We start from the raw sequence: 14,976 nt of genomic DNA, 5'->3' as shown, positions 1-14,976 counted from the left end.
GCACCAACCCACCGCAGGGCACACACATACCCCTTTCTTCATCACCAGACAAATTGAAATGAACGAAAAAAGGAAAGAAAAATGTGTGGTTTAACACCAATCCTTGATCCAGGGTTTCTCATGAAATTTTAATCGAAATGTTGCTCCATCCCACATGTTTTATAGCAGTCGGACCAGAATGGGCGGGTACCCTCACTAGGCAGCTTCTTGGCACTGTGTGGGAAGAAGACAGAGAGGACAAAGTTAGCGGCAGCACCCGCTCTCGTCTCAGTGTGTTATTGCATACCTTAACTCAGCCTGCGAAGGAGTCCTCTGATGCACATGTGTGACAATACAGTTTTAGTTTTAATGAGGTTAAAGTTTAGGACAGATGTTTTAAGAAATGGGCAGAGTCATAGTGCAGAGCTCTACCTAAGAGCAACATATGGGATTTGCATGTGCCAGTCTATTTTTGGCATGATCAGTATATAGAACATGTTGAACTAAGTATTATTATTTATGTTAACAATAGATTCTTAAATTGTTGTCAGTGAGACTTCTTAATTAAGAAAATGTTAGTCATTCATGAAGTAAATAACAACCATCCCCTTTCTCTAATCTGAGCCACCAGGTGAACACTGGCTGTTGTGCAACCAGATCATACTGTTTCAAAATATGTTTAGCAAATTATTGGATTCAAACTAAGCAGACAGTTAATTAATATGTTTCTGTTGCCTTATTGCACACAGCACACTCTTTTCTGCTTAGCTGTGCGATTGAGCCTTGAAATGATTCCCTCACCATGCACCATGTGTGCTTTTAGCCTTACACCTAGTGCTGCTGCGATTATCATTAGTTCAGCACATGCAGGATTAAATGTTTATGAATACAACATTTGTTCAATTCTGTTGAGTTGATTACTGCTATGCACAACAACCCTGCATCTTCACTAGGTGTCACTTTATGACTGGATCCTGTGCTTGAAAGATGTTGTACCAATTGCAGGAGACATTTGTTACCCCCAGGATTGACACCATTTTTTTTAACATATCACTATTTACACGCTTATCCACATCTGTGTGTAATCCTGAAAATTTACAAGATGCTGCCTGCTTCATTGAGAATTGTCCTCTTGACTCCTTTTATATGACCCTAATATGTTTACTCATAATTCAGATGACACCTGCTCTTCAGTAATGGGATAATCAGAATCAAAAGCACCAAAGTCACAGAAGACATTCTTGAAACACAATAATCAACGCACAACATGGCAACACCTCACAGCCTACAACATGGAAATATTTAATATATAAATTTATAAATATATAATATTAATATATAAATTTGTGAATTTCCCCTGTGGATTAACAAAGTATCTATCTATCTATCTATCTATCTATCTATCTATCTATCTATCTATCTATCTATCTATCTATCTATCTATCGTCAATCATATTTTCCCTAGAAAACAAGGCACATTTGAACAATTTTAGTCTTCTAGAAAGTTTCCTTTTTTCCAAACAAAACAATGCCAGAATTTTTTTATAGTAATAACTGTCCAACTAGACAGAATAAGTAAAATACTAACACAAGGTGTTTTTGTTCAGAATTAGATATCATTCTCATGAGTAATGCCATGGCGCTGTGCTTCTGCTTAAGCAATCATAAATGGTTTTGGTTGTGTGCCTGTGTTTTCAATATCGTACACACTTTCTTTGCAATCCCACCATTTTATAAACGACCTCTTATTTCAATGACAAAGCAATTTTTCTCTGTACAGTTTTTTTTTTTTTTTTCAGCTGGCACTTGAGTACAATGTTCCACCCCCACCAGACTTTTCAATTTTCAACATCACAGCTGAAGCTGAAGGACAATGTAACAGTAATGAGAAAAATATGTTACACCTTAAAATTGTTGTTGGGTAAGTTAGATCTTTATTGATCCAGTTATGTTTCTGTGTATCAATTAATCAAACAAGTGTTGTCTTGGAATGACACTGAGCAAGGTTACGCAGAGGTTACCAAGTATGTTCACATGGACTGTGGACCTTCAGCATGACCCTAGGATTTCCTTCCAATATACCATGCTGGACAACCTCCACTAGCATGCCTACCATATTCCCAAACTTCCTTATCTAGTTATTTTCTGCAATCTTTCATGGACATTAACCCCTGAAGTGAGACATTATTTTTACTTTTTGAACCTACAATCTTATCATTTTATTCAGTACTCTAAGCTGTACTTTCAGCTGGAGAACATACAGTATATGGAGTTAGAGGCACAGATAGATTAGTATATCAAGAGACTTTGACTAAAAACTCTGCTGCTGCTCTGTCATCGTGGTCATCACACAGTGAATGTAACAATAAACCTACTGCTACAATTCACTGATCAGTTTACAGCCCACTGTGGAATCACTGAATTAACACGATCCTGCCATTGTCAAAATGCAGCATTACGGGCATCTATTCCTTTCTCACATTGAAAGAGCAGAAAACTGTTTATTGGGGAGAAGTCTGGCATTGCAATTGAAAGAGTTGACCACAGTATTAAGATAAGACTAGAAGGACAACATTATATTGTTAATGTTAATATTCTACCCTCAGCTTTTCAGCCACTATAAAAGACCTCACTCTGTTCCAGTGTGATGCTGAAGTGTCACCCGCTGCAACTCGGGTCCTAGTTCAGGTTGTTCATCATGTGTTGGGTGCAGAAACGCTCTAGAAGTGCTTGCTCCCAACCTTTTCAGACTGCATACTTATTCATAGCTCTGCTGCACCTGCAAATGCTATATATTAAAATCACAAAGTGTAGAGAAATGGCAAACTCCTTGATGTTATTAAGCACATTTACGTCAAGGACATATTTACATTTTTAACCTTGCAGACACAGGGACCAACTAATGGCTCAGTGATATAGTGGGTCTGTAGCTCAGTCAGAGGTGGCTAATTTTAAAAATTGTACTTCGAGAAGGTGCAGGTGTCAATTGGGTGGGGGTGTGCATGAGTGTATTTTGCTTTGCAGTTAATGAAGAAGCTAGCTGGACGTGCCACATGCACGTGTAGATATGGGCAGATCAGTCAGCCACCTCAATGATGCCATGGAGGAAACGGCTTCTCACACCTGCACCCAATTAAACAGCTAGAATAAGAGAAGCAGGGGCTGGCTAGATGAAAAATGAACATAAAGGAATTGAAAAGAGCCCTGAAGTTTAAAGGATGGACAGAAGGACAGGAGTGAGAGAGAGCTAGTGCAAAATGGGAGGAAGAAGGCGGATGGGAGTAGAGCCCCGCGGAAGGAGCGTGTGGCCGGCGCTCAGGAGCGGGCTGAAGGTTGATCCTGCTGAGCAGCCAGGGAGCTGGAGCAATCAGAATCCACAGCAAGGCCAGGGATGGCAGCAGGAGTGAAAGGGAGTGAAGGCTTGGTGGCAACTCGTTGATCACCAGGGGATTGGTTGCGGGGGCACAGGGATGACCAGAAGGTTGCCTGTGCCTGTTGGTTGATGTCTCTCTGTGCTGCGAGATCCGAATAGGATAAACTAGAGAGACGTTTGTTTTAAAGGAGGCACTAGGATTCATGATTTTTAACAGACAGAGTTTTAACCTTGTTTTATGGATATTTATTGGATTTTAATCTCCACATTCACTATTATTTTATTGGATTATTTATTTAAAGAAGAATTTCATTCTTTCATTTGGCTGTTGGGCACTCGATTGTTGATTGTTTTAAATAAAAGCACTGTTTACTTTTTGCACTTATCCCTTGCTGCATATGTGTCCTCATTCACCCGACTTATCTCAGTATCAATGGTGTTCGGTTCAAGAGGCTACCCGAAGGCCACAAGAGCATGTAGCCAACCCGCACCAGCACAGGCCCTGTTACCCAAAACAGTCTTTACACTTTCCACAAGACATTTTAAAAATTCCTAAAACCAAAATCAATTTGGGAGAATATTAGCAATTTCTATGGGTCATCAGATAATCATCATCATTCTTTTATTTACAGAGCTACAGTATATGCTTTTTGAATTCTAGTTACTGTTAAAAGTAATTAATCTTATATGTAGAAATCATACAGGTGTGTGTACTGATAGGAATAATTATCATCTTTTGTCTTATTCTCTTGATCAGTGTGGTTTTTTTTTTGTATTTTCATGTTTCAAACAAATTTCCCTCTAGGATAAAAAATATATTACATTACTGAGACTATCAGCACAAGACTGCAGTACAAATAAAAATACTTTTGCATTTGAGGCATAACACCAATAGCAGTAACATGACTAATTAACTATGTAAACCATCAAGGTCATTGTCATGTTTATTATAACAATCATTTCATTATGCACTTGCAAAAATGGAAAAAACACATTAATATCAATATTAAAGTACTTTATAGGTTGTGTCATACTTTCTTCTCATTTTGTTCAGATACAATGGAAATCGAGACAGGACTAACATGGTCATTGTAAATGTCAAACTGCTTTCAGGGTATCATGTGGATATGTTATCCATTTCAAGGGTAAGTGTGGTACAGCTTACTGCAGGCACTAAAATAGTTGCTTTGTGACTTATTTTTGACTTTACTCCATGCTTTAATGTTTGTAGTTCATGTTGAGTTGTGTTTCTAGAAATAACACACATTATATCATTTACAATAGTAACATTTTTCAATAACTTTCATTCTTTTTCATTTCCTGTTTTTAACTACAGCTTAGACATAATCCACTTGTGAAACGTATCGACAAGGATAAAGGATACATTGACATCTATCTCGAGGAGGTATGTATGGCCTGCTACTTAAGTAAGGATATTGATATTAGATAAAGATATTCAAATCTCAGACTAAAAGACATAATTAGAAGGTGACTTTAAAGAAGTAGTGGCATTTTAGCCTATCATGTTATATATGCAATTTGTAGCAATTGTCAGGATGCTAAGATTCACACTGTCTGAAAACAGTGATTTGTTTATGTTATTGCAGGGACCCCAGGAACACCCCCAGCCTTGGCCCAGTGTGCACACACTGAAGCACAGCGACACTTATAAAGAGACTCAATGAATCAATAATAAAGTATATATTAAACAAATAAAGAAGGCAAAAAAACACAATTACTTAAAAAGCAATGTGTACACAAACACCTTCCCCAGTTCCCTGGTGGTAATGAAACCAACTACACACTAGGCAGTAAATGATAAATAATTAACACTTATGACACAGTTCAAAATACATATTAAGTAGAACAAGTGCAGATGATGGTGAAAATAAATTGAGACACCAAGTGTACAGATGAAATAGCATGAACAAGCAGGCACAGGACCAGCACATGAATGCAGAATGAAACTGCGGTCCAAAAGTGTTTGTATTCCATAGGTGGAGTGAGAAGTGTAGAAATGCATAAATACAGATGATTGTATTTTTAAAGAGAGTGCTTTATTATCCTTCCTCTCAGCAACCCTTGCCACTCTGAAGCTGCTCAATGGTATAATACTACAGGGGCAGCTGGTTGTAGTAGGCAATTTAAGTAATGCTGCTACCACTCCAAACTACTGAAGTACCTATTGTACAGAAAGTAGTAACAATTTCAGACACCGAATTGATGCACATCGTCTTTACATATACTGTATAGAGGAATCATTTTATTTTTAAAGACAGTGAAATAGTGTATTTCAATAAATGAGGAGCTATTTTGCCACCAGCGGTATTTATAAAGTTGTAAGTGAACACATATTTAACACTAGAATTACCCAAAGCCTACGCAAAAACACATAATTCTGGCCCACCTTAAATCCATTCGCAAAATCCATTCGAAATAGCAGTGTCAAACCTGGGGGAGTGTGAACGTGACTGGGAGAATAAAACTGAATAAAAAAAAACAAAAAAACAATGCTATTCTTTACAAGTACCATAAATTTACAGCGGCTGTTACAGACTCAAATTAAATGTATGTTTATAGTCTAAAATAGTAAGAATAAGAGCAGCTCACTTCTCAAAACGGAGATATATGGGGTCAAACCCGTGACCTTTTGATTACCAGTCATCAGTTCTTACCGCTATGCCACCAAAGCGGTTGTATTAAGTGCATGTCAATGTCACACCCTAACGTGGGTTCTTTTTCTGCAGTTATAGTCTTAAATAAAAGCACACTTGTTTTGTTATACTTGTACCTTTTGTGAAAGTGTTTATTTGATATTTGAACTTCAGGCTTCACACATTATATACTTTATGTCTACATTTTGTCAATTATTATTAGAACACGAAAAACGTTTCTGTTTTAACAAAGTGTTTACATAGATTATTGTAGTCAATGAACACACATGAAATGCATGTATTCCAAATAACAATATATTATTTACCCAATACAACTCTAAGCAACTGACTTGCAGGGAAAAAGACTTTAGCTGACAGAACTTCCTGCAGTGGTGGGGTGATGTGATAGCAGGCTGCTTGCTGCCTGTGCTTATCGAGTCATTTACAACACAAAAGACGCTAACAGAAAGGTGCAAAGGGATTTAAGGTAGGCTGGGATTACAAGTTTTTTTGTAGGCTTTGGTAAATCTAGCGTTAACAAAGCAGAACCAACTTGACATTAATGAAAGAAATCCCCAAAAAAATTTTGTTTCTGAAATGAATGAATGAACAGATTAATTAATGGATGGCTAACATTATAAATGTAAGTTTTATTTTTACTTGTTTTTAAAAGGAAATATTTAGAACATGATTTCAGATACATTAGGGTCTTTTATTATTTTACTAGTGTCTGGGTCTTTTTGTCTATTTATTTAAAATGAAGAATTGTAGCCAGTAGTTAGTACTGCTGCCTCATAGCTCCACTGTTCAGTCCTGGCCCAGGAATGTTTTTACATTCTCCTCTGGGTTTTTCTGCAAGTTATCCAATAATTATCACACATTCAGTAGCTTTGGATATTTGATTACTTTAAATAGGCAGATTCTGACACCTATGGGTATAGGTCTATATGTACATGTGAATATGTTGTGTATTGGTCTGGGATCTGTGTCAAGATTTGCCTCCAAAGGCAATACAAAGACAAAAATTCCCTACTAGATTCCTATCACTCATATGAGGCAATTTTCACCAGAATTATTTACAATTAACAAGAAAGGAACAATGCTTAGTGTTAATTTGATGAAGAGGAATATAAGTAAGTAAAAAAAAAACAATAAAATCCCAAAACAAAACATATAAGTAGGAATGACATATACACTGATTTAAGAAATAGTTCTCTCATTTGTTAATAATAACCTTAGTTAAAATCAACTTGTGTAGTAATATACGCTTAATCAAAAGTCAAAGTGGTATATCCTAAACTCCAAACCTATTTATTAAAATGATAAGAGATGTAATTTCAGTGTTGAGTTTGCCTACTTAGCCTCAATTAGAGTCCAGGATGCTGTGTTATTTTAAAATCTTGTGATTTGAAACAATATACAAAAGTATCAGAATTGAATTGCACTAATATTATGAGAATTCATTAAATGAAAACATGCAATGCAGGCTATGGAAATTGCAAAACATAAATGTCTTGACTATGATGAAAATAAGTTGGCAGACATCCATATCATGGATAGAAACATCTAACATGTTATCAACAAATAATATCAGTGTTTTCCAGTAACATTTTTGGCATAAATATAAGGTGTGGGTGGACCACATAAACATGGGAGAGTGACGCTGTCAGAAAGAGTAGATCCATCCTGAGATTCTGTGTAGTGAGTGAGTGAGAAAGATGATGAAGCACTAAAACAGCAGCACTTAGTAGAGCCATTGCGCTGCTTAAATTCAAAGGTCTGGGCAGGTGGTCACCAATGATCTTGGTAAAGATCCTTGGTTGGATCCACAAACAGAGTAGGGGGAAATCACTGTACATGGTGTTTCTTTTGACCCCACATGATTAGTGTGAGACAAAGCTTAAAGTTTTAGTGTTTATGCAGTGGAGGTGTCAGGGACATTGGAGGGTTTAGACTTTGTGAATTAATTCATATAAATAACTTAATGTGAACATCTAACTTTATTTAAATAATTTAACGAAAAACAAATTTACCTTCATATTTGGCTCAGCATTTGGTGGCAACAGGGAAAATTACAGTTACTTACTTAAAAAGATCTGAAATGGTCAAAATAACACAAGCTGAAAGTGAAATTTCTAATGCTTTTTCCGTAGCAATTTAATCCCAATAAAAGACAAATGGTTGGAAATTGTGCTCTGCCTGATAGAATTGGCAGGCCAAAATGAATTAAAATTGGACTTGGAGAGGGGAGATAGAGTAGTCAAAAATCAAAAGGAAGGAAACGGTCAAAAGTACCTAATAGCTACACTGAAAATCAAGCAAAAAGTCAAAGTCAAATTTCGCACAAAGACTGGAGCTTCACAAATGTCTTTTAACCACTTCCAACATCAAGCTAGTCTTTTGTTTATATCCGCAACTTGGACAACCGAGAAGTACACAATGCTGACCTTTATACTTCTGTGATTGTTATATGTCACAAGGTGGCAACAGTAAACATTATTCTGTTCAAAATAGCAGCACCTTTTTGAAAACAATATAGCAGCACACTTAGACATAAATATAAATATTTCTAAGTATTTAAAGATTACCTTTAATCAAAAAACGAATTCAAGAAAATATTTACAATTAAAATATAACAAAATATAGCACAAGGATACTTGCTGCAGAGCCCAAGAAAACCTGAAAAAGAATCAAAAATCATGACACAAATAATCTAACCTGCTTGTACTACATCAAGGACTTGTTCATTTGAAATAGTAGTAAGAATTCAATTTGTGTAAAGAATTTAATTTAGCATAGCAATGAACAGAACAGAAACCTAACTATACAGATATTGTTTTCTGTAATGTGGTGCAGTAATTCTCAATAGTGTGATGTCACAATGATTAATTCAAGTATAAAATGTTGGACATATTGGGGTGTGTCTTTCTCGTCTTGAGTTTCATATAATCAGCCTTATATGCTCTATCGAAGGTTTTGCTCAGTCGAAGACTTACAGTACAAACCTTTACAAAAAAATAATTAATACTTCAACGATAATGAAAGAAAACATACATGTCTACATCAAGTTACATCAAATAAAATAGTTTTTGTTTTTCATTTGCTTTTTCAATATTTTATATGTATCAAGTTTATGTCTTTTGTATTTAATAAGCCCCTAACAGCCCACAATCAGTACCAAATACTTTCACTTGTTGCATTTTGAGTCTCTATTTCTGGCCGTATTCTGAATCTTTGACATTGTTGGGAGAACTCAACTGCAGGCTTGTTGATACTGCAGTGAAAAACTCTCTCTGTGTTCACACTAGTATAAATAATTATTCAGTAAAAATACTTAAAGAACTATTAACAATCCAAGATGCTAATCCAAAAATTAAATAAAAAACCAACAAAATTAACACCTAGAGAGCAACTCTAGAGAGAGGCTTCTGGCACCATGGGAAACATCTAGTGCACCAGGGAAGAACCATAGGTTTGAGCAGCCCTTTAAGCAGGCCTAAGATGCTGGCCATATTTGGCAGCATACCTGAGGAATCAGCAGTAATTATAGGCCCCACAATTTGAGTTTAAATCTTATAAGGAACCAATTGACAAGTAAAAGACACTTAAGAAAAAGAGATAAACCCATTTTGTTAAAGATGGATACATTTTTAAAAAGATCATTGGAACCTTCTACGTCCAACAGTGACAAGGATAAAAAGAAAAAGATTGTACAGCGATAAATACCTCATATATAGTTTTACTGATATTTCCTATAAACCCCAGTGTGTAGTTTTTTGAGAAATAAAGTAAAAAAAATATGAAGCTGTGAAAGCTACTTCGACATTTAAATACCAAACATCCAGACAACAAAGTGAAGCGAAATCTAAACTTCCTCAACTAGGAGCAAGCCATTTTTACTTCAGCAACCAGTACGAAAAAGCCTTATTAGCAAGTTATCGAGTTACACTTTGCATTGCAGAAGACAGTAAGCCACATATAATTGCTGAAAATCTGATTTTACTGACAGCTGTTGATATGGTGCAAATAATGGTTGGTGAAAAAGAGACTCATAAGCACAAAACAATACCTCTCTTCAACAATATCATCCAAAGAAGAATAAGCAACATGGCAGATATTAATATATAATAATATTCTATTCACATAGCACTTTTCCCAAGCTCAAGGTGCTTGAAAGAGTCCTAGAATGAATGGCACAATATATGTAACACTGGATACAAATATTTTCTGCATAGAATACTAAAACAGATAAATACAGAATATACAACACATTAAATAGATTAAGTTCTTGAAAATATAAAGATGTGCAAGTACTTCACAGTACAGATAGATGAATCCACAGATATTTGCAACAATTTATAGGATTTGTAAGCAATGATACCGAGAATGGTGTTACACAAGATATTTTATTTTGTAACCCACTAGAGGCCAATACTACCAATAAAAGTTTATTCAACACTTTTATGCAAAGCACTAGTAAGTACGATATTGGCTGAATGAAATATGTTGCTGTATGCACCGATGAGAAGCAAGCAAGCAATCCAAAACCGACAGGTGCTGTTCAGGCTTTTAAGTATGCAGAATGCCGTGTGGAAAGCATATCACGTGACAGAGCAGCCGCAAGTAAGCCCAGCAAGTAAGGGAGCAATGTGAAGGTTGTCTGTCAGTGTTTTTAGGATGGGTTTTCAGAGGAGCATCCGTATCCTCTAGGGGTGTGATCAGCCACCCATCTCACAATATATTTATCAGATCTTCCACAACTCTCTAAGGATAAGTTGGAGGTCGGAATGTTTTTTCAAATCTAGTCAGACCCTGATAAGAAGTACAAGAAAAAGAGAATAAAAGAGTATAATCTTTCTCTTCATCTTTTCCCACTTCTATATGGTGTTTATTGTTCTTGATCCGCCTTTTCCACCTTCTGCACCTCCTCGCCAGTCAAGCCCTTTTCCTTCAGATCTTTTTACTTTATGCATCCACCTCCAATTTGACCTAATAAATGGGTATACTGTACAAAGTCTCTCAAAATGTTTCCCTTTTTGTTTTAGCAGGTTTTGTTGTTTTGTTATATACCATTCTATTGTGGTTTTTTTTCAGCTTGTAGAAAGAAAACCTCTGACTTTGCACTTCAGAATTCAAGAGGAGATTGCAGTGAAAAATTTGAAACCAGCTACTGTCAGGATTTATGATTATTACCAAACAAGTAAGCCATTGATGATAAGCAATCATCATTCCATCTCATGCGGTGTCATTTTAAATTTGCATGCAGTACTTTCCATTTACATGATGGTTATGTTTCAGAATATTGTTGTATAATTTAAAAATATAGATTAAAATGTCCGTAATGCATAAAGAACAAACAGAGTACTTGCCAGTAAGCTGAACACAGTTATTTTTCTCTTTGTTTTGCCCTTTTTCAATCATTACTTCAACCACAGTGGACTACACACTGTAGCACTTTCATTTTTGCAGTTTACAGCTGTTCAGTCTTTTCTGAATTAATGTGCCTTCTGCTGATTTGTAAAAAAAAACTTTCTATTAAAGGATTTGTCTTCGTTTTTGCAGATGATCATGCTGAAGCTGAATACAGATCCCCTTGCACTACAGGTATAGTTTTTTAATATCAGTGTTTGTCTTATCAGGCTGTTTAGTAACAACAACATTGACTTTCCTTTTTAGGTGAAAGTGTGTATAAAACATGAAAATTCCTTATATTGAGTCTGTCTGTACACATAAAACACCTCGTCTCCCAAGGAACTGATTTCATTGAAATTTGGAACATTACCCTTCAAGAAAATTTGTTGGGAAAGTGTGGTGTAGTGGGTCCACAGCGCACGACAAAAGGGCCACTTTTAAATAAATAATCACCACGCTCGTGGCTTAGTGAGGGGGTGTGGTAGTGTGGCTGAAGTGGTCCTCGGGGCGATTCGCTATGTGGATGTTTCTCGCCTAAGTGCACAGGTGAGAAACTGTCCACATCCGTGATTGTTCCTGGGGTTGCTGATTTGCCACAGCTGCCATGCCCTCTTGATAAATAGAAGGGTGAGTCGGCTAAAGAAAGGAAAGAAACGTAGGTTGCAGGAGATAGCAGGAAGCAGTGAAGAGAGAGAGAGAGAGAGAAAGCCGGTATGGGAGAGTGAGCGAGTGCAGTCTCGCATGCAGCTGTGCAGGCAGCCTGGGTGTATGGCCAACACCCGGGGCGTAGTAGTTGTGGTCACTCCCACAGAGTTTGTTTTTATGAAGGACGGGAGTGACCGGAAGGCAGATGACTCTCCGCTTAAGACCACGGAAGGCAGCGGGAGTCGGGACTTGGGACGTGGTGTCTCTAGCGTAAGAGCCCTGGTCATTGGGGAATCCCAAGTCGCTGTTCGGTGATGCCTACCGGAGCCAGGGATCGGAGAGGCGAACGACCAACAGCAGCGTGACGAGAAGGCCAGTTGCAGGAAGGGCGACTCCTCTGTTGAGAAGCCCAGACGAGGGAAACAGGGGAGCCACCAGGTAAAAAGGCAACGGGATTCTTGTTGTTTTTTTAAAAAAATCCTTTTTGCTGTATTTTAACATCGTTGTTTTTAAGAAGACTTTTTGTCTAAGGAATTTTAACCTCCACATTGCACAATTGTTTTTATGGATTATTTATTGGAACTTTGGACACTGCACTTTATTTTGAACACTTTGTTTTGATTACTGTTTTAAATAAAAACACTTGACTGTTTTGCACCATTCCCTTACTATGTTGTTGCCTCACTGCTAAGCTCATCGGTGACATTACCGACAGTGACGGGTTCAAGGTCTCCCAGAGGCAAGATTGGAGCGTGGAGCGAACCTGCATCGTCACAGAAAGTTCCATTACGATATCATGAAAAGTATAAATGTTTGACACTTTTAAAAACTCCCGTCTACTGTAAAAAGCATCAATAAATTTTCAAAATCATCACTCTCAGTAGTTTACAGCCTTAGTCAAGGGAGTCCACTGTGGTCACAGGTTTTTTTTTTTCCCCCAACCAGTTTCTTGATCACTGATCACCTTTTATCTCTAACTGAACTGAACATTTAAATGGCTGTTATTTGACTTGTTCTGCATTTAGGAGAGAGCAGCAGTGTTGTTTTTACATTTTTTAAAAATATAGAGGTATGTTCACCTTTTTATAGGTTTAAGGTCTTAACTCTTTTTGTAATTTTCCAATTAATTCACCATTTCCTGTGGAGTTTCCTTCTTTAGTTGTGTCCTATTAATGACAAGTAACTATGATTGAAGCACACACCAGAGCAACGACCCACCCAACCCATTTTGATCCAGAGACTCTTAAGTTCTTGTTAAATTATGAGGTAAATCTCTTTACAGCACTCACATGACATTACAAACTTCTGTTGTTTAAACTCCTGTTTTTGAGGATTAGCACAACGATAACTCATTTAAGATCAGAGTTGTCACACTTGTACCCCTTTCAATGTTCATTGTCTTTCGGGCAAATGTTCACCATATAAGGATCTTTAGAAATGATTCATTCAGAGCTGCAGTGGCAATGTTGAAGGATGTTGGTAATTGTGTGAAAGTAAAAACAAAACTTTGTAGGCTGTCCAGTATTTTGATGTAGAAGCAAAATTTATACTCAATGCAAGAACTGTACACTTTTAGAGCATTTAGTAATTACAAGCATTACCTTGGAAGTAACTCCTGAGTAGGTTTTAAAGGTGTTCCTTGTGAATAGGCCATTGAATTTAGAGTTATGGAATAAGAAATGGAAAACTATATTGGGCTAAATGTTCTGTTCTCATGGTCTGTTATGCGCAAAATATCTCAAAGGACACCTTATTTTTCAGATGGTGAAGAGAAAAGTAATTAATTCTGAAAGAAGAGATATAAATCATTCCAAAGTGGCTTTCTTTCACCTGAAGTTCTGTTGTTGGAAACAAAAAATGTCTTTTTGGAATTCATCAAGCAGTGGTTGGAAACCAGCCTTCTACATGTTCTTTTTATATTCAGAGCTGATTGACATTTCTTTTGAATTAATGATAATTAAATGATTGCAATTCATATATAAGTACTAGGATTGTGTATGTTCTGTACTGCTTCATGTAAGTCACATTCATTCTGGTATATATACAGTATTAGCCAAAAGGTACATCAGTAAAATCAGGAAACAAAGCTGCACTGCAAGTGTCCATCACTTGTTAATGTAATATTTTCAACTCAACAGTATTCATTCATATTGTATTTATCTACATTTTTGTTAGATATTTAGAATACAGATCAACAGACATTCAGGTTTCTAAGTAAAATAACAGCACTTTTAAATCAGTTAAAGGAAAGCTGCTACAGAATGTTAGTAGACATTTGGAAGTTAACTTTGACTACTTTTTTTTAGAGAAAGGTTCAAAGGCTAATTTTTATAACATAGTATTTAGACAAGCAGGTAATTGCAGACCAAGAAGTAAGTATTTTTTGACATTTTTCTTTAATAATAAAAATGCAAGCTGTATTCTGATGATTGAGCATCTTAACCCAATCAACAGATGTTTATTGAACTTGAAGAAAATTCATAATTTTCAAATGTGAAGTATTGTTTGTCATTTTTGTTATTTGTCCAGTGGAAGTGAGAAAAAAATGATAAAGCTATAATTCAAGAAGTTTATAATTTACAGGGTCATTATTGTCACAATGTTTCATTATTGGTGTCTTTTTAGTAAAAGAAAACCACTGATTGCAGTTTTTTTTCCTCCTATTTGCTCCAATAAAATAAATTCTGATTTCTTGAATTATTTCTTCTGTCCTTGCTTTGTGTGTGCAGTTTTTGAAGTATCTGAAGGTATCAACTACTTCCTCCCCAACCCAGAGGTCTCTCCTCTTCCAAACGGCAGTCAATGCAAGGCGAAAGAGTGAGTTGTGACAATTACAACCTCAAAAAAATACAAACATTGCTGTGCACAATCAGGGGGCTGAGATTGAATGCCACCCCTTCCAAGGTTGCATCC

The 14,976-nt window shown here is 36.4% G+C and overlaps 1 protein-coding gene across 1 annotated transcript in view; it reads left to right on the top strand.

Moving 5' to 3' along the window:
* Window positions 1-14,722, top strand: part of LOC120535853 (alpha-2-macroglobulin-like protein 1) — a 136,431-nt gene extending 121,709 nt beyond the window's left edge. Inside the window, exons 31-36 of the mRNA XM_039763968.1 lie at window positions 1,779-1,900; window positions 4,407-4,497; window positions 4,689-4,757; window positions 11,101-11,206; window positions 11,569-11,610; window positions 13,825-14,722. Coding sequence (XP_039619902.1) covers window positions 1,779-1,900; window positions 4,407-4,497; window positions 4,689-4,757; window positions 11,101-11,206; window positions 11,569-11,610; window positions 13,825-13,847 — 453 coding nt within the window. The 3' untranslated portion in view covers window positions 13,848-14,722. The remainder of the gene's footprint in view (window positions 1-1,778; window positions 1,901-4,406; window positions 4,498-4,688; window positions 4,758-11,100; window positions 11,207-11,568; window positions 11,611-13,824) is intronic.
* The last annotated feature ends 254 nt before the right edge of the window (window positions 14,723-14,976 follow it).

Source organism: Polypterus senegalus, chromosome 9 (assembly GCF_016835505.1).
Source record: "Polypterus senegalus isolate Bchr_013 chromosome 9, ASM1683550v1, whole genome shotgun sequence".
Classification (NCBI taxonomy): domain Eukaryota; kingdom Metazoa; phylum Chordata; class Cladistia; order Polypteriformes; family Polypteridae; genus Polypterus; species Polypterus senegalus.
This window is presented reverse-complemented; position numbering and strand designations above follow the sequence as displayed.